Genomic DNA, 20,002 nt, shown 5'->3' on the forward strand with positions numbered 1-20,002 from the left:
TTAGATTATATTGGGTAGCCCAGTGGCACAGTGGTTAGCACAGTCGCCTCACAGCAAGAAGGTCCTGGGTTCAGCCCCAGGGCAGTCCAACCTTGGGGATCATCCCGGGTCGTCCTCTGTGTGGAGTTTGCATGTTCTCCTTGTGTCTGCATGGCTCCAGTATCCCCGCGACCCTGAGAGCAGGATAAGCGGTTTGGATAATGGATGGATGGTTTCTAGATGCACTTTATCGTCATTGTATTCACACATAAGTAAAGAGGAGCCGCTCGTGAGTGGTTGGATAGAAAGTGTGACTGACCTCCAAGAGCTTTTCCAAACATTACCACAAATTCTCCTTAATGAAACCACTTCACGAGAAACGGTTATATTACCATTGACCCAACTTGAAATCACATTGTGTCTTAAATGTCTTCCTAAGGGGGTTCTGAAGATGTAGTCCGTAATTTTCTTTACAGTGAAAAATTAATATTTGATCCCTTTTCACGCAGGTATTTTCATAGCAACAGCCATTCAATGCTTTAACGTTCTCCAGTTGCTCCTTCTCAAGATCAGGAATCAGGAACACTATTTGTCATTTCGTTTCATGCACCTGCACACATGAAATGAAATGAAATCCCCCAGCCCACAGAAGTGCAACACAGACACACAAACGCACATCCAAAAACTACGAGAACACATACATCTAACATATTGGACTGTCGGTCTGCATGGGCTAGCAGTTAGCTTAGCCTGCCCCGCTTCCGCGTTCTGTCAGACCGCCCTCAGTGTTTCCTCCTCGGGCGCAGCTCCAAGCAGGGCCGTGGTCCCTGGGCCCACAGGATGCAGCAGACCAGGCTCCCCCAGCCGGTCCAATGCTAGCTTTCCCAGCCAGACACCTTCAACACACCTCCCCACACTCCACATGACGACACCAAAACCACAGTCAATGCTAGGCGAGGCCGCCACCAGACTGCCCTTGGTGTTATCGGAACTGCTGGTCATGGGCTAGCAGTTAGCTTAGCCTGCCCCACTTCCATGTCCTGTCAGACCTTTACATGCTGTTTTTCAGTGGTGTTGGACAGGGTCCTCCCTTCCCACCAAGTATTCAAATCTAAGGTAGCCCGGACAGGAAATGTGTCAAGTCAGAAGAAGAAAATTGCATGTGAAATGTACAAGCACAAGTGATGGATGCTAAAATACAAACCTAAACATTATCCAGCATATAATTAGTTTCAGTTAAATATTTGATATGATTGATATGTTGTTCCATGTTACTGTCAGATGACACGGTGATCATTCTCTCCCCACAAGACGCACACTACCACTGGATTATCTTGTCGGTGTTGCACAAAAATCTGAGATTGTGACCTTGTGGATGTTTTCAGCTTTCAGCTTCATGTTTGTTTCACATGGATAGCTTGTGTAGCAAATTCAGGGACAGCCAGGAAGTGAGCCCGGGTCTCCTACACCACGAGTGACTATGTTCACCAGTCAAGTAAAGGGTCCAACCGGTTAGCCAAGGGCTAGTGAGTCTAGTCACCTGTGGTCATTACACTACCCCCATCCTTCGGGAAGCGTGTCTCCGCGCTTCAGCATATCAGCTCCCTCACGCCTCCAGGCATATGCGCCTCCGATGGCCTCACCATCCCACTTCTGACACCAGTGTAGTGAATTCAGGGGGCAGCCGGGAACTGCCACAGCCGGGACGCGAACCCAGGTGGCCCGGACCACGGGCATCTGCACTAACCGGTCAACTAAAGGATCCAACCCATTAGCCAGCAGGCTAGCGAGTCTAGTCATTCGTGATCTTTTATTTACGGTATGAAGATGAACTGCTAGGACCACCAGGCGATGACAAATCCAACAAAGCTGAAGAAATCATGGATCACCAGTTTAAAGGATTGTTTCCCTTTCTTGAACCCAGATTTCTGTAAAACATTGTAGTTCTTTGTTTCGAATGGCATAGACAAAACTTCATTGATAGCTTCAGCACTGAGAAACTTACACCGTGCTGAATCTTCTGGCTGCCAGAAGTACTAAAAGTAATATGAATATTGATGAAAAGAATATGAAGTAATAAAAATACTAATGTAACTGAAAATGAATATTTAAGGATGACACTTTCATCCAGGTAGACTCAGTGAGTCGGACATTAGAATAAAATTAGAAGGTCACCCAGACTTCAAACCACCAGTTTTAAGGGGGTCAAAGGTCATAGCCTCGGTACATTGATGGAACATATTTCTTGTGTGTGTGTGTGAGACAGCTGTGAGGTTTAGATCCGGCGTTCCAATAGATCTGGTGTTTGGGGACTTGGTCAAATGATCCTAATAATCCCTTCGTCAATAATGTCTCTCCCCGAGGACCAGTCTGTCGCTGTCGCTCCACATGTCCATCACGCCTTCTGTCCATCCATTCATGCAGTGCTCCCCAAGGTCCACTCTGTCCATGTTTTGGTACATGTCATTTTCCCCTTCCATCCATCTCTCTCTTCTTCTCTTCTTTTTTCCCTCTCTCTAGTCTTTAACTTTACCACTCATCTCAGGAATCAGGCACACTTTGTCGTTTCATTTCATGTTACTTGTGCAAGTGGAATGAAACGAAATGCCGTCTCCCCATCCCACAGCAGTGCAACATACAGACAAAAACACATTCAAGAACTACATCCATCCATCCGTCCATCCATCCATCCATCCATCCATTATCCGAACAGCTTATCCTGCTCTCAGGGTCGCGGGGATGCTGGAGCCTATCCCAGCAGTCATTGGGCGGCAGGCGGGGGGACACCCTGGACAGGAGCACCCGGAGGAAACCCATGCGGACACGGGGAGAACATGCAAACTCCACACAGAGGACAACCCAGGATGACCCATAAGGTTGGGCTACCCTGGGGCTCGAACCCAGAACTTTCTTGCTGTGAGGCAAGAACGTCAGCCAGGATGACTGTCGGAACTGCTGGTCTGCATGGGCTAGCAGTTAGCCTAGCCTGCCCCTGCCCCTGCCCCTAATGCATGTTAATCCAGTCAAAGCCAGCCAGCCAGCCTCAGTAGGTGCTGTTACTAGACGCTGTTAGACCCGTAACGTTAATGCCAACTCATCCCCTCTGCTTTACAGGCTGACTGTTAGCTCTTATATTAGCCAGCTGTGTGTGTGGGAGGTGTGTGTGGGGGGGGGGGGATTTGGATAAATGAGTTTTGATCAGCCACTCATTCTAATAATCACCTTGTCAATACCCATCTCTCCCCAAGGACCAGTCTGTCACTATCTGTCCACATGTCCATCACACCCTCCATCCATCCATCCATATGTCCATCTTAACACACCCAAACCTCTTCCCTGTGTGACTTGAGTATAGTGTGAGTGTGTGTGTGTGGGGGGGGGGGCTGGGCAATTAACCGAAAATGTATTGAAACCGACATTAAGAACCTCTAACCGACTTAATCTTGCTCATGTCGGTTAATTCGGTTAATAATTTCCCCAATGCGTGCGTTCGTGAAATGTCCCTTTAAAAAAACCCACTACATCCTGTTCAGTCACGTGCCTCCGCCCCGTCCAACTAACGTCAGTCCGAGTTCACTCAAAGCAAGCTGGCAGCATGGATGACACAAGCGCTGACACTGAGCCAACAAATAGGCCTCAACCTGAGCAGCTTATACCTAAACAGAATGCCGTGTCCCTCGTTTTGACACATTTTGGCTTCAGTGAAGACGACACAGAACAAAAACAAGTCAAACGTAAACACTGTGGAAAAACAATCTCAGCACCCAAAGGTACCGCCACCAATCTGTTTGATCGTTTGGAGCACAATCACGTTACCGAATATGAAGAGTGCACAGCTCAAAACAAGAGAGAGACCGACAAACGCCAAAGTGTGTCCACAAAGCAACTGTCGCTAACACAAGCATTTACAAATGCCACACGATATACCGAGGATTCAAGAAGATGGGAAGAAATAACTGATGCCATTGCATATTACATCATGAAGGATATGGCTCCCATAGCTGCTGTGGAACATAAGTGGGTTTAAACATGTCATTAAAACCCTTGACAGCAGATACGCGTGTCATCGCCAAAATATTTCTCCCAAACAGCGGTGCCCAACATGCACAAACGTGGTGAGAAGGTAGCTGCTGAACTACAACCTGTTCAACATGTACACAACATGTGGTGAGAAGGTAGCTGCTGAATTACAACCTGTTCAACATGTACACAACATGTGGCGAGAAGGTAGCTGATGACCTACAACCTGTTCAACATGTACACAACATGTGGCGAGAAGGTAGCTGATGAATTAAAGCCTGTTCAACATGTACACAACATGTGGTGAGAAGGTAGCTGCTGAACTAAAGCCTGTTCAACATGTACACAACATGTGGCGAGAAGGTAGCTGATGAACTAAAGCCTGTTCAACATGTACACAACATGTGGCGAGAAGGTAGCTGCTGAACTAAAGCCTGTTCAACATGTACACAACATGTGGTGAGAAGGTAGCTGATGAACTAAAGCCTGTTCAACATGTACACAACATGTGGTGAGAAGGTAGCTGCTGAACTAAAGCCTGTTCAACATGTACACAACATGTGGTGAGAAGGTAGCTGCTGAACTAAAGCCTGTTCAACATGTACACAACATGTGGTGAGAAGGTAGCTGCTGACCTACAACCTGTTTGCCACTTTGCAGCACATCTGGTCTCTGGTCAGGTTGGACGATGGAGCCCCGCTTGACCCTCACGTTGCACTACACCGGCAGTGAATGGAACCCGCGATTTCAACTGATTTTGATCTCAACTCTTCGAAATATTCAACAAAGAGCCATAAATAGTTCATCTGTGTGTGTTTCCTTAAATTATTCAAAAATCAGAAACATGAGATATACTTCATTAGAAAACCTTGTCACAGAACCATGAGTGCAGTGTTAAAAAATAATCGTTCATTAATCGTAATCAAGGTAAAAGTTTGAAATAATCGTGATATAGATTTGAAGTCATATCGCCCTGCCCTAGTAGGTGGTATTGATTATTAGGTGTGTTAATTATTCACAAACAGTAATGCTGTTGCTTTTAAGCTGTTTGGAATCCGGGAGGGCTGCCCTGAGTTTTTGAATATTTGTACGCTCATTCAGTAGTTTGGTGTTTGAACATAATTTCAGTGTTGGATGCTGTTCCCCCCCCCCCCCATAGCCATGTCAGGCTTTTTCATATCCATATCAGGACTAACGATCCTGCAGCCCAACATGACACCCAAACGAGCCGAGTCTTCCTGAAGACAGTTTTGATGATGATGATGATGATGATGAAAAGGGGGACGGCACATTACTGAAACAAACGGAACGAGATCTTTTTGTTTTTCCGACGTAAAATTTTGCCAAATCAGTATGCGGCTTGACAAGACCATACCGGGTCGGCTGAGGCCCGGGTTAATAACGGCCGCCATCGGCGCTGTGCCCTCACATGGTACCGATGGACAACGTAAGAGCCGCTGCGGTGACCCCCGAGTAACGGGGAACAAGCCGAAAGAAGAAGACTGAAACAAATACCCCTTTCACACTGGCCAAAAAACCCCCGCTAACATCCGCCCTTTCACGTTGACCAAAGGCGGACATTAGCGGGTTTTTTGTGGGGTATTTGGCCAGTGTGAAAGAGAGAAGGAGGCTATTGCAGATTATTAATGTGCCTTCATGTGAAGGGGAGCAGGATCCTGATGGAGAGATTTCCGTCTGGTGGGCTTAAGCGTCCTGCTGACATTAAGGACGTTGATTAACTCAGTACTGTATCGTCAGCATATATGATCATAGGTAACGCTCTGCTCCCTTGTGTGTGCATGTTGCTTCGTTTGTAATTTGATACTTCAAAATTAATACTGACCATGTAAATCTTTCCTGTCAGTGGCGTTAGCTAGACCCAGGCGTAAAGGAAAATAAATATATGACTTGTCTTGGGCTGTGATTTGTTTTATTTCGTTAATTTAGAATCCATATTTGCATATTCGCTCAGAAAACATGCTGAATATCCGGAGCTTGATGAAAGGTGTTTGCCGTCACATGGAGGTGTTGGTGTGACGGTTGGTGTTTGGGAGGTGCCGCCGGGGACCCCTGGGGCCGACACGTCTCTGACGGTCTTCTAGGGGACGCGATAAAAGCTCATCGTATCTCAGGGAGCCGTCCGTCCTCCTCCCGCTGCTCACCACATCCTCCTCTTCTCCCTCACTGCTCCTCTCTCCTCTCGTCTTTTATCTTTCTCGCCTCCATCCCTATCTCCATCTCCCCATCTCCATCTCCCATCGCCGTCCCTCTCTTTCTCTCGCTCCTTTAACCTGCCCCTCCTTTTCTTCTTCGCCTCTGTCCTCCTCCTTTTTTCTCTCCCTCCATTTTTCTGTTTTTTCCCCCTCTTCTCCCCCTTAGTAATCTGACTCCATTTCACATTTCCTCCTCTGTTCTTCCTCTCCTCTCTCTACTCCTCCAGTCATCTCACTTAGTCCTTTCTCTCCCTTCCTGTTTGAGTCACATCATTCCTTTCTTCAGCATGTCTCTCCTCCTTCTCCCATCTTCAACTTTATCTCTCTCTCTCTCTCTCTCTCGGTCTCCTTTACTCCTCTCTCTTCATCTCTCCTCTGCTGTTGTAGTGACAGAAGGTGAATGAAGATGTGGGTGGAGCAGTAGAAGGATGTATGATTCCTGAGGGAACGCCGTGGCGTGGGCCAGTAGACGCCCCATTTAGATGACGTGGGGGGGGGGGGTAGCAGCAATTTGATGCGAAGGAGCGTCGGTGTTTGACATCATGCAAGCAGACACACACTCCCCAGAGGCCTGTCACTCACATGGAGGGGGGCGGGTGAGAGGACATGCTGCATTATGTTGATCGAGAGAGAGAGAGAGAGAATGCATGTGTGAGTGTAAAGGAGTGAAGTATATCGGGGTTTGGAAATGTATAGACGAGTTTTCCGGTCGTAGAAAGCACCTGGAAAATGACGTAATTCGTGAAATATCCTGGAATGTTTGCTGAGGTCATGGAAAAGTGTAAATTTTGATAATAAAATCTAATTTCTACCTGCAGGGACTGATATTTTTTTTAGGCTTTCTTCTCCCTTCATTATACAAATGACTATTAAGTGCATTTTTTGATCTCAAATGAATGTGTACATGCTTTGGCATTACATACATCGATGAGAGAGAGAGAGAGAGCATGGGAGAGAAAGCATGGGAGAGAGAGCATGGGGGAGAGAGAGAGAGAGAGAATGTGTTTGGCAAGCCAGTGGACCAGATGCTGTGCCCCAACCTGATCTGAAGAAAGGCTTTTGTTATGAGAAGGGGCCCTTCTCTCTCTCTCTCTCTCTCTCTCTCTCTCTCTCTCTCTCGCTCTCGCTCTCGCTCTCGCTCTCTCTCTCACCCTCTCCTACGCTTTCTCTTTCTCACACAACAGGATTGTGGCAGATGGCTTTTGCTTCCTGCTTCAGCACGCTGCTATGAACTCTGGGGGATTGAGACCCCTGGGACCTTGGGGGGGGGGGGGTTGAGCGGGCAGGTTAGAGAGCTAGAGAAAGATGGAAGGTTCCAGAAAGGTAGAGCTAGGCATGTGTGAGTGTGGACGCGTGTCTTGCTATTGTCCTGCTGTCGGCCATAATGACCCTACGGCCCCCTGGGAAACGGAGTCTTTGTTGTGATTAGTCATTAGGCCCACGGGCAGCTGGAGACTTTATTAGCACCCCACCGCTAGCGAGTCTAACTCCGCTTCCATCAGCAGAGCCACACACTGGTCTGGAGGCGCGCGTCGTGGCGTAGGGTCAGGGGTTAAGGGTCAGGGATTTGGTGTTGGTATGGCGGGTGTCATCAGGTGTTTCTTTTTCCCCCAAATTGATTGTGATTTGGTGGGTTTGCATGCAAGCCAATACCTGATTATTAGAAGTAATCAGTTCAGTGCAGTATTTTGGTAAAATCACCGAAGTTAAATCGGTTCATCTGGACTCAACGTTTATTGGGAGACACGTCTCATCATCATCATCTAAGTGACCTCTTCAGTCTCACCTCCACCCTTATAAACCGTACAGTGGCATAACGACCCAAACCAGCGATTGGTTTCATATGCAAGTATGGGTGTGACCATTAACTAGAGTTACCATGGCCATGTGTACTGTTCACAGAGGACTGGGGAATGTTTGCAATCACAGCATTGTAAGATGGTGACAGATGTACTCTTAGCCCCCCCCCCCTCGGTTCAGGGATGGTCGTTCCCCCCCCTTTTCCACTACATGGTACCTTGTAGTGGACTCGACTCGCTTCTGTGTCGTTTCCCGTTACCGTACCTCCTCGACAGACCACGGCGTGGATGAACTTTCTGTGATTTTCTTACTTGGATTTTTGAGCATGCATAACGATATTTTGGTTAAAGTGCACTTTCTCTGAGACAGAGGTTTAAACTGAAGGTTTAAGCCTGGAAATGCAGCACTATAAATTGGAGATGCATCAATATCAGGTTTTCGCTGCAGATATCGATCCCATTCACAACCAGTGCAGATTTAGACCATTTGTTTGGGATTACTCATATTATATTACTCATGGCTTTTGGTAATCGGGTTTTAGTCTTGGGTTAAACCTCTGATACCAAGACTCCCATTTTAGCCTGGTATCAACCCGATATCCAGTACCAACACCAGTGCATCCCTAGATAAAGGTTGTCTGTATTAATGCTCATCTGTAGATTTCATTCTTGCTCCTCTAGAGTTGTAGCCTTAGACGAAGAATAAGGGAAACTGTATTATTTGCCTTGATAACTGACTGGTCATTGGTTTGTCTTCCAGACCCTCCAGTCATCCAGCACTTGAGAAGAACCTTCAAATATTTTAAAGACTACAGACAGGTGAGTTTGGAACCAATTAAGTCTCTCCTCATGTCTATCTGTCCCTTCTCTATTGATGAAGGCTTCAGGTCCTCCTGTCAAAGCAGGAGTATCCAAGGCTCTGGCGTTTCAAGTCCTGAGGAACATGTGTCCGAACGGCTGTGAGGAGGTTATCGGTCTCGGTGTTGATGCCCCTGTGTTATTTTGATTGTCGTGTGTACTCTACTTAGTTTTGAAGTATGTGCAGTCAGGGTATAGGAAGTTAACTAGGCAAACCAAGAACTAAACTAGCTCATGTTACCATTAACCTACAGCTATGCAATAATCCCTCCTTGGAAGAATCTTGCATGAACCTTCACCACGTGCAACTTATGGAAGCAAGTTGCGTGGGTAGTTTCACCGTATAGCACAGGTCTTATAGCCCCCACCCCCTCTCAGGACCTGACAAGATGGAGCTTTAACTGGCTCCTTAAGTTCCGGGTTCTGGTTTATTTATTTATCTTTTCTTTTACATTGGCGACGGCCTGGTTTGGAGAGCGTTCCCAGATCTTGGTTTCGGCCCTGCTCAGGGGGTAATACTAAATCTGAGCCCCGAGATCTTTTCAGCTGGAGCTGATGGTGCTGTCAGTCACGATTGGTGAAGTAATGCGTCATCACACCATCGCAACTACTTTTCAGCGACAGCCGACATTTATTACTTTGCCAATTACCCCACTCTTCCGAGCTGTCCCGGTCTCTGCTCCACCCCCTCTGCTGATCCGGGGAGGGCTGCAGACTACCACATGCCTCCTCCAATACATGTGGCGTCACCAGCCGCTTCTTTTCACCTGACAGGGAGGAGTTTCACCAGGGGGACGTAGCGCATGGGAGAATCATGCTATTCCCCCAGTCTCCCCCCCCCCGAACAGGCGCCCCGACTGACCAGAGGAGATGCTAGTGCAGTGACCAGGACACATACCCACATCCTGCTTCCCACCCACAGACACGGCCAATTGTGTCTGTAGGGATGCCCGAGCAAGCCGGTACATTGTCTTGCTGAATAAAGTTATATTTTAAAAAACTTTTTTTTTCACTCTCACGATTACGCGACTGACGTGAATTCGCGTCTATTGGCGTCTATTGGCATTTTGGCTTCGCGTTCTGTGTGAACACACGAGGTCGTTGGAGTGGCGCTCGGTCTCCCTGCGGCCGAGTTGGGGTGGGAACTCTGCCGTCTTTACCCCCACGGCTGTTGTTGAGTCCTTCGCCCGTTTCAGCTTGACCTAAATGTCCTTTTCAACCAGTGAAAGTGACGTTGTGCGACCCCTGTCCGTCATGCGGCGTATTCGGTGCAGCAGCCGAGGCTCTCGTGAGAGTTCGCGAGGCAGACAGCCGCCGCAGTGCTGCTTATTTCTCAGAAACCAATAGTAATTTTTGCACTCTAATGTCTGTTTTCTGTTTTTTGTCTTTTTCTTTTTTACAATTCAGTTATATATTCAGATTTTGAGTCTTCATTGACAGCCCTAGAACTCACACAGGATCTCAGATGTTCAGGGTTCCGTCACAGGCTGCTGAGTTCCTACAGTGGGGTAAAGCCCACTAGTTTTTCAGCGTCCTGTCCCAGGGCACTTAGCACCATGGACGCTGGCTGACGCCGGTGTTGGAGGGGATCAGGGCGCTTGCTGATTACGTCTTCTGTTTGCTCTTGCTCAGATGATTATCGAGCCGACGAGCCCCAAGCTGCTCCCAGACCCTCTGAAGGAGCCGTACTACCAACCTCCCTACACCCTGGTCCTGGAGCTCACAGATGTCCTGCTGCATCCGGAGTGGTCGGTACGTGTGCCACCTCTTCCTCTCATCTCTGCTCTCACATTGTCACCCTACAGAGTGTTACGGCGCCCCCGGTGGTCAGTAGGCTAACCCACCCCTCTTACAATACGTTCACACATGGGTGTCATCTCACCACCAAAACCAGTTCATGGATAAGTAGGACGTGATAAGTGGGTCACGTTATGCTTTGATTTTGGACCTACAGGGCCCACTCTAAACATTTAGTTCATGGCGTTTTGACATTGGCACGAGGTGCCGGTTGCCTCTAATTTGCATGTTGTTGAGCACCAATCTAGTTTGCAACGCCGGCATGCTGAAAGCTACCCAGAATGCAATGCACGTGCCCGCAAAGAAAACACGAGTAGGGAAGTGTGGAAGTGACGCCCCTGTGTGAGCGCGCCGTTCGTCCTCTCTGCCGTCTCCTTGGCTGCTCGCTCCGTCTGAATCAGAATCAACCTTATTGGCCAAGGGATTTGACTCGGGTTCACAGCAGCTTCTAGAACCCGCATGCATCACTCGCACAAAACAAAAGAGAAGAAGAAAACAAGAAGTAAATGGAACAAACGGAACACTGGAGGCAAACACGGATGCCCAGCAGGTGTGTATGGGTTAATGGTTATGTTGGACAGGTGGAAAATACAGCCAACTGTGTGTGTCGGTGGGGGGGGGGGGGGGGAGAGACGCGGGTGTGTCATAAACGGCTTTTCCACCTGTCGACTTGTGCTGTCGGGTAATAGCCCCCCTATCCCACCCGCACTCACACAAACACACCTCCATGTTGCCTCCGCTCACCTGGGGAGAGGTGTATGCAGAGCGGCTCAGGCAGCAGGTGTGGTGCAGCCGCGGTCCGACACCTGCTGCCCCCTGAAACAGGTGAGCAGGAAGTCCACCAGAGGGACGGACGGACGGATCGGTTGTCCGGATGCCTTTCTCCTCGAAGCCGTCCTCTACCTCTTACTACTGTCACGAAAACACAACACACACACACCCACAACATGTACCGATTAAGCGTCCTCACCTGGACCTGTGAGTGAGTCCTCCTGGCACCCCGACCAGCTGCAAAACCAGTCAGACTACCTTAAACACACTCCAACCAGCTGATCCTTCACACCGCCCCCTGTTGACCTCTCTCTCTCTCTCTCTCGCCCTCACCCACGCTCTCTGTCTCTCTCTCTCTCTCTCTCGCCCTCACCCACGCTCTCGCTCTCTCTCTCTTGCTGTCTCCCTCTCCCCTCTCTCTTTGTCGCTCTCTCCTCTCTCTCTCTCTCTCTCTCTCTCTCTCTCGCTTTCTCTTGCTCTCTCTCTCTCACGCTATCTCGCTCTCTCTCACTTTCTCTCTTGCTGTCTCTCTCTCCCCTCTCTCTTTGTCTCTCTCTCTCCTCTCTCTTTCTCTCTCTCTCTCTCACGCTATCTCGCTCTCTCTCTCTCTCTCTCTCTCTCTCTCTCTCTCTCTCTCTTGCTGTCTCTCTCTCCCCTCTCTCTTTGTCTCTCTCTCTCCTCTCTCTTTCTCTCTCTCTCACTCGCTCTTGCTGTCTCTCTCTCCCCTCTCTCTTTGTCTCTCTCTCTCCTCTCTCTCTCTCTCTCTCTCTCTCTCTCTCTCTCTCTCTCTCTCTCTCTCTCTCTCTCTCTCTCACTCGCTCTCTTGCTCTCTCTCTCACGCTCTCACTCTTGCTGTCTCTCTCTCCCCTCTCTTTGTCTCTCTCTCTCTCCTCTCTCTCTCTCTCACGCTATCTCTCTCTCTCTCTCTCTCTCTCTCTCTCTCTTGCTGTCTCTCTCTCCCCTCTCTCTTTGTCTCTCTCTCTCCTCTCTTTCTCTCTCTCTCTCTCTCTCTCTCACTCGCTCTTGCTGTCTCTCTCTACCCTCTCTCTTTGTCTCTCTGTCTCTCTCTCTCTCTCTCACTCGCTCTCTTGCTCTCTCTCTCACGCTCTCACTCTTGCTGTCTCTCTCTCCCCTCTCTCTTTGTCTCTCTCTCTCCTCTCTCACTCGCTCTCTTGCTCTCTCTCTCACGCTCTCACTCTTGCTGTCTCTCTCTCCCCTCTCTTTGTCTCTCCTCTCTCACTCGCTCTCTCTTGCTCTCTCTCACGCTATCTCTCTTGCTCTCTCTCTCCCCTCTCTCTCCTCTCTCTCTCTCCTCTCTCTCTGTCTCTCTCTCACTCGCTCTCTCTTGCTCTCTCCTCGCTCTCACCCTCACTCTCTCTCTCTTGCTGTCTCTCTCTCCCCTCTCTTTGTCTCTCTCCTCTCTCTCTCCCTCTCACTCGCTCTCTCTTGCTCTCTCCTCTCCCTCTCGCTCTCTCTCACGCTCTCTCTCACTCTCTCCTGCTCGCTCTCTCCCCCCTCTTACTCTCTCTCGCTCGCTCTCTCATTTGCGCTCGCTCTCTTGCTCTCTCTCTTGCTGTCTCGCTCCTCTCTCTCTGTCTCCTCTCTCTCGCTCGCTCTCTCGCTTACTCCCTCTCCCTCTCTCTCGCTCTCTCTCTCTTGCTCTCGCTCTCTCTGCCTCACATGCACACCACCTGCGAGCTCTCCCCCAGTCAAGTCCAGTCCTCAGGTGATCATCTCTCTGATAAAGGACCAGAAGTGTGCCTGTTTAACACAGCCCAGTGGGTTTTGTTAAGAGGGGGAGGTCAGAGGTGTGTGGAGGGGGGGGGTGGATTTCGTACCTGCAGCAGTTGCCCTGCTGCAGACGATGCTCTATAAATCGACCTGTGTGGGGAAAAAGTCATGGCCTGCTGGTTCAGATTCAGGTGCTTTGGCCATATAGCTTTGCACATACATGGAATTTGACTCTGGTTTCATGTAGCGGTGTAAGAAAATATCGATACACTCGAGTACGGCGATGTTATCTTGTGTGCTGCTGTATCGATTCTCAAAACCACCGCATCGATTTGTAATTGTTTACATGGAAAGGTTCGTGACAAACATGTTGTGTTGTGTGTAACCGCACGACCGCTAGATAACAGTGTTGTAATCTATCTTCAGCCATGTGACTCTTCCACTCCAACACAACAACGTAAACTGAGACAGGAAGTAGCATAACCACAAAGAGCACAGGCCTATGAAACCACAATATATCACCTTTCTTACGGTATCGCAATATTTTGTGATATATTGAATCTACCGGAACATGGTGGGTTGCTCCCTCCGGGTTGGGGATGAGGTGTTGCCTCAAGTGAAGGAGTTCAAGTATCTCGGGGTCTTGTTCACGAGTGAGAGTAGGATGGAGCGGGAGATTGACGGGTGGCTTGGTGCAGCATCAGCAGTAATGTGGATGTTCTACCAGACCGTTGTGGTGAAGAAGGAGCTCAGCCGGGAGGCAAAGCTCTCAATTTACCAGTCAGTCTTCGTCCAAACCCTCACCTATGGTCATGAGCTTTGGGTAGTGATGGAAATGGTGAGATCGTGGATCCAAGCGGCTGAAATGAGTTTCCTCCGTAGGGTGTCTGGGCTCAGCCTTAGAGATAGGGTGAGGAGCTCGGACTTCCGGAGGGAGCTCGGAGTAGAGCCATTGCTCCTGCGCATCAAAAGGAGCCAGTTGAGGTGGTTCGGGCATCTGATCAGGATGCCTCCTGGGCACCTTGCTTTGGAGGTTTACCGGGCACGTCCAACTGGGAGGAGACCCCGGGGAAGACCCAGAACTCGCTGGAGGGACTACATGTCCTGTCTGGCCTGGGAACGCCATCCATCCGCTGATCTCTTTCCACCTCTCACTCCATCCATCTGCTGATCTCTGTCCACCTTTCACTCCATCCATCCGCTGATCTCTTTCCACCTCTCACTCCATCCATCCGCTGATCTCTTTCCACCTCTCACTCCATCCATCTGCTGATCTCTGTCCACCTCTCACTCCATCCATCCGCGGATCTCTGTCCACCTTTCACTCCATCCCTCCGCTGATCTCTGTCCACCTTTCACTCCATCCCTCCGCTGATCTCTGTCCACCTTTCACTCCAGCCATCCGCTGATCTCCGTCCACCTCTCACTCCATCCATCCGCTGATCTCTGTCCACCTTTCACTCCATCCATCCGCGGATCTCTGTCCACCTCTCACTCCATCCATCCACCGATCTCTGTCCACCTTTCACTCCATCCATCCGCGGATCTCTGTCCACCTCTCACTCCATCCATCCACCGATCTCTGTCCACCTTTCACTCCATCCATCCGCTGATCTCTGTCCACCTTTCACTCCATCCAGCCGCTGATCTCTGTCCACCTTTCACTCCATCCATCCGCTGATCTCTGTCCACCTTTCACTCCATCCATCCGCTGATCTCTGTCCACCTCTCACTCCATTTATCTGCGGATCTCTGTCCACCTTTCACTCCATCCAGCCGCTGATCTCTGTCCACCTCTCACTCCATCCATCTGCTGATCTCTGTCCACCTCTCACTCCATCCATCCGCGGATCTCTGTCCACCTTTCACTCCATCCCTCCGCTGATCTCTGTCCACCTTTCACTCCAGCCATCCGCTGATCTCTGTCCACCTCTCACTCCATCCATCCGCGGATCTCTGTCCACCTTTCACTCCATCCATCCGCGGATCTCTGTCCACCTCTCACTCCATCCATCCACCGATCTCTGTCCACCTTTCACTCCATCCATCCGCTGTTCTCTGTCCACCTTTCACTCCATCCAGCCGCTGATCTCTGTCCACCTTTCACTCCATCCATCCGCTGATCTCTGTCCACCTTTCACTCCATCCAGCCGCTGATCTCTTTCCACCTTTCACCCCATCCATCCACGGATCTCTGTCCACCTTTCACTCCATCCATCCGCTGATCTCTGTCCACCTTTCACTCCATCCAGCCGCTGATCTCTGTCCACCTCTCACTCCATCCATCCGCTGATCTCTTTCCACCTTTCACTCCACCCATCCGCTGATCTCTGTCCACCTTTCACCCCATCCATCCGCTGATCTCTGTCCACCTCTCACTCCATTTATCTGCGGATCTCTGTCCACCTTTCACTCCATCCATCCGCTGATCTCTGTCCACCTTTCACTCCATCCAGCCGCTGATCTCTGTCCACCTCTCACTCCATCCATCCGCTGATCTCTTTCCACCTTTCACTCCACCCATCCGCTGATCTCTGTCCACCTTTCACCCCATCCATCCGCTGATCTCTGTCCACCTTTCACTCCATCCATCCGCTGATCTCTGTCCACCTTTCACTCCATCCATCTGCTGATCTCTGTCCACCTTTCACTCCAGCCATCCATTTGTCGGCCATCTTGGTCTCAGCTCAGAAGACTGAGCTAGTAAAGCTGATCCAATTTTCCTTTTCTTGTTTTGCTGCTGCTTGTCCCCAGGTGGCTGTGTGAGCAGGTCTTCTGGTGTCGAGTCATTTTGTTGGAACCTAACAAACAAGTTGTTGCTTGTGTCTTTGTTGTGTGTTTGTTGTATGTGTCCAGTTGTCTACAGGGTGGCGTTTCAAGAAGCGTCCGGGAATAGACTACCTGTTCCAGCAGCTGGCACCATTGTACGAGATAGTCATCTTCACCGCGGAGACAGGCATGGTGAGACACGGACACACACCCACACCTGCAAATACACACACACACACACACTCAGCACATACACACATGCAAATACATACATCTTACATAGTCGCACATGCACAACTTGCATGCATAGATGCACACACACACACACACGCACACACTATACACACATTTTCACAAACATGCACACTCACACACTGCACACATACACACACACACACACGTTCACAAGTATGCACACACACACTCTGCACAAACATGCACACTCACACACTCTGCGCACACACAAACACACACACACACACATTCACAAAGATGGGTTGTCAGATACAGACATGCAGACAGAGCTTGGCCTCTGGAGAGTTGAGCTGCGTGGCACAAACTACTGCACTGGAGGTGACATTGTCTGGGTTGTTACGGTTACAGCAGGGTTGTCTGGGTTGTTACGGTCACAGCAGGGTTGTCTGGGTTGTTACGGTTACAACAGGGTTGTCTGGGTTGTTACGGTTACAGCAGGGTTGTCTGGGTTGTTACGGTTACAACAGGGTTGTCTGGGTTGTTACGGTTACAGCAGGGTTGTCTGGGTTGTTACGGTTACAGCAGGGTTGTCTGGGTTGTTACGGTTACAACAGGGTTGTCTGGGTTGTTACGGTTACAGCAGGGTTGTCTGGGTTGTTACGGTTACAACAGGGTTGTCTGGGTTGTTGTGGTTACAACAGGGTTTTTTGGGGTTGTTACGGTTACAGCAGGGTTGTCTGGGTTGTTATGGTTACAACAGGATTGTTTGGGTTGTTGTGGTTACAACAGGATTTTTTGGGGTTGTTATGGTTACAACAGGGTTTTCTGATAAGAGTTTTGGTGATTGTTGTTCGCTGTCAGGACACCGGTCCAGTCACAGGACCTGCTGCTGAATTCCGACCGGTTCTAACACTAGAAGGACCACCATGTGCCCTGTGATGGCCTGGCGGCCTGTCCAGGGTGTCTCCCCGCCTGCCGCCCAAGTGGCTGCTGGGATAGGCTCCAGCATCCCCGCCACCCTGAGAGCAGGATAAGCGGTTTGGATGCTGGATGGATGGGCGACCAAGACGGCCATTATGTTGCGATAGGATCGACCTAAAACGACCGCTGACCGCCACGGTGGTTCCAGTGTTGGAACGCTTGGCTTGAACTGAGGACGAGTCCGTGTGTCCTGTGGGCTGTAGAACTGGTGTTAGAGCTGAAGTCAGTCTCTGGACTACACACACACAACAGGAAGTTATCGAGGTCATGTGATCAGTGAATTATACACATGACTCTCTTACGAACAGCCTTTAACACAACGATCAAGTTTTATTTTAGTCAGCTGATTGTTGTGATTGTAATACCAGACAATAATGACTGTGTGTGTCTGTGTGTGTCCATCTAGACGGCATACCCTCTGATTGACAGCATCGACCCTCAAGGATTCATCATGTACCGCCTCTTCAGAGACGCAACACATTATATGGACGGACACCATGTCAAGGTACGTGTGTGTGTGTGTGAACATCTGTGCTACCCCGACCAGCAGTTTTTTTGGGGGGGGGGGGGTTCTCCCCCTTTTTCTCCCCCTTTTTCTCCCCAATTGTACCTAGCCAATTACCCCACTCTTCCGAGCCGTCCCAGTCGCTGCTCCGCCCCCTCTGCCGATCCAACTGACCAGAGGAGGTGCTAGTGCAGCCACCGGGACCCCAGAGGTGGAAAAACCCGGTCCAGAAAGGAAAAACCCGAACCGTGTCTTTCCTCCACCCATGTATTAAGCCAGCTGATTTGGGAAACTAGTCAGTGCAATCTGATGGTTTAGTACATGGGTGGAGTAAAGACACAGTAAGGGTTTTTCCTTTCTGGACCGGGTTTTTCCACCTCCGCCGGGGACACACACCCACATCCGGCTTCCCACCCGCAGACACCGCCAATTGTGTCTGTAGGGACGCCCAACCAAGCCGAAGGTAACGCGGGGATTCGAACCGGAGATCCCCGGAGACCGCCGCCCTACCCAGATGCCCGACCAGTGTCATCAGAAAGCTCTGAGAAGGGCAGAGGATCTGCTTTCCAGCAGAACGATGCACAGTCATGACTTGAGGTTGTCCGTCCTCTGCTGCACCGTGTCGGCTCTCCACAGCTGCCTTCTGTTAACGCCCATTGATTCCTACCCCCCCCCCTCCAACCCACAGTAGGCTCCCTGCTCTACTCCCATGCCTCATTAACCTTCTGTCTCCACCTCCTTCTCCTTCTCCCCACCACACACCCTCCCTCCCTTCCTCCTGCTCCTGCGCGGTCTCCTTCTAGTCTCGGCCTCCTTCATCTCGTTCTCTCTCTCTTTAACTGTCAGTGTGGAGGCTGTGAGGATGGGTGTGTTAAGCTGGTTCTCAGAGAGACTCCTCTGGAGCCTTCACGCTGACCCAGTTTCCTCCCGGATAAAACCTCCACACATCCCGCCTGGTCTGCATCATATTGTTGGCCACAGGACCAGTCTGTGGTGCTGGAAGTCGGCACGCCCCAACTTGACACTTGAGGTAACAACTCCTCTCCCTCCCTGCGGGTTGTGGATGAGTTGTTGCCTCAAGTGAAGGAGTTCAAGTATCTCGGGGTCTTGTTCACAGGTGAGGGTAGGATGGTCAAAGGGTGAGATGGCGGATACAAGCGGCTGAAATGAGTTTCCTCCGTAGGGGGTCTGGGCTCAGCCTTGGAGATAGGGTGAGAAGCTCGGTCATGCGGAGGGAGCTCGGAGTAGAGCCCCTGCTCCTTCGCATGGAAAGGAGCCAGTTGAGGTGGTTCGGGCATCTGATTAGGACGCCTCCTGGGCACCTTCCTTTGGAGGTTTACCAGGCATGTCCAACTGGGAGGAGACCCCGGGGTAGACCCAGAACTCTCTGGAGGGACTACATGTCCAGTCTGGCCCGGGAACGCCTTGGGATCCCCCAGGAGGAGCTGGATGGTGTTGCCCTACTTAGCTTGCTGCCACCGCCACCCCACCCCGGAGACACAGGTGATGATATGACGTGGCGAAGCTGCTGCCGTCGGACAGGTTTGGATATGGAGGACGGACACGGGTTTGGTGATCAGCATGTCGTACGGGCCGGTACTGAGTTGTGCTGGAGGCTCTGCTGCCAGACGTGTCGGAGCATCGTCCTCTCTTGTCTCCACCTGTGTTGGTGACCATGTCAGCGTCTCGCTGTGTCAGTCCAGGACCCGGCGTTACTGCAGAATTACAAAGAAGAGGTTGCTCATCTCGCGCACCTGAGGTGTGCCTGCTCCCCCGCAACGCACACTCTCTCACTCCGCTTCCAGCACCACGCCCCACTACCGCAGTGCTCTTCAGCAGAACTCGTCGTATTTCCCTCGCTGCAGAGGAGGAGCGCTCCTGGCAGCACGGCCTCTACGAGGAGATCCTGTACACAAATGCAGAACGTGAAAAATACCGGCCGGGGGACACAACATCTCTCGTGTGTCCGTGGAGCCGGAGAAAGTGGAGAGGAGTCGGAGAAAGTGGAGAGGAGTCGGAGAAAGTGGAGAGGAGTCGGAGAAAGTGGAGAGGACTCGGGAGAAAGTGGAGAGGAGTCGGAGAAAGTGGAGAGGACTCGGGAGAAAGTGGAGAGGAGTCGGAGAAAGTGGAGAGGAGTCGGAGAAAGTGGAGAGGAGTCGGAGAAAGTGGAGAGGACTCGGGAGAAAGTGGAGAGGACTCGGGAGAAAGTGGAGAGGAGTCGGAGAAAGTGGAGAGGAGTCGGAGAAAGTGGAGAGGAGTCGGAGAAAGTGGAGAGGACTCGGGAGAAAGTGGAGAGGACTCGGGAGAAAGTGGAGAGGAGTCGGAGAAAGTGGAGAGGAGTCGGAGAAAGTGGAGAGGAGTCGGAGAAAGTGGAGAGGACTCGG

At 50.5% G+C, this 20,002-nt stretch overlaps 1 protein-coding gene across 1 annotated transcript in view; it reads left to right on the forward strand.

Moving 5' to 3' along the window:
- timm50 (translocase of inner mitochondrial membrane 50 homolog (S. cerevisiae)) overlaps positions 1-20,002 on the forward strand; it is a 45,900-nt gene that overhangs the window by 20,337 nt on the left and 5,561 nt on the right. The window contains exons 5-8 of the mRNA XM_056283686.1: positions 8,772-8,830; positions 10,502-10,621; positions 16,025-16,129; positions 17,520-17,618. Coding sequence (XP_056139661.1) covers positions 8,772-8,830; positions 10,502-10,621; positions 16,025-16,129; positions 17,520-17,618 — 383 coding nt within the window. The remainder of the gene's footprint in view (positions 1-8,771; positions 8,831-10,501; positions 10,622-16,024; positions 16,130-17,519; positions 17,619-20,002) is intronic.

The sequence above is a fragment of the Lampris incognitus genome, chromosome 7 (assembly GCF_029633865.1).
Source record: "Lampris incognitus isolate fLamInc1 chromosome 7, fLamInc1.hap2, whole genome shotgun sequence".
NCBI classification, from domain to species: domain Eukaryota; kingdom Metazoa; phylum Chordata; class Actinopteri; order Lampriformes; family Lampridae; genus Lampris; species Lampris incognitus.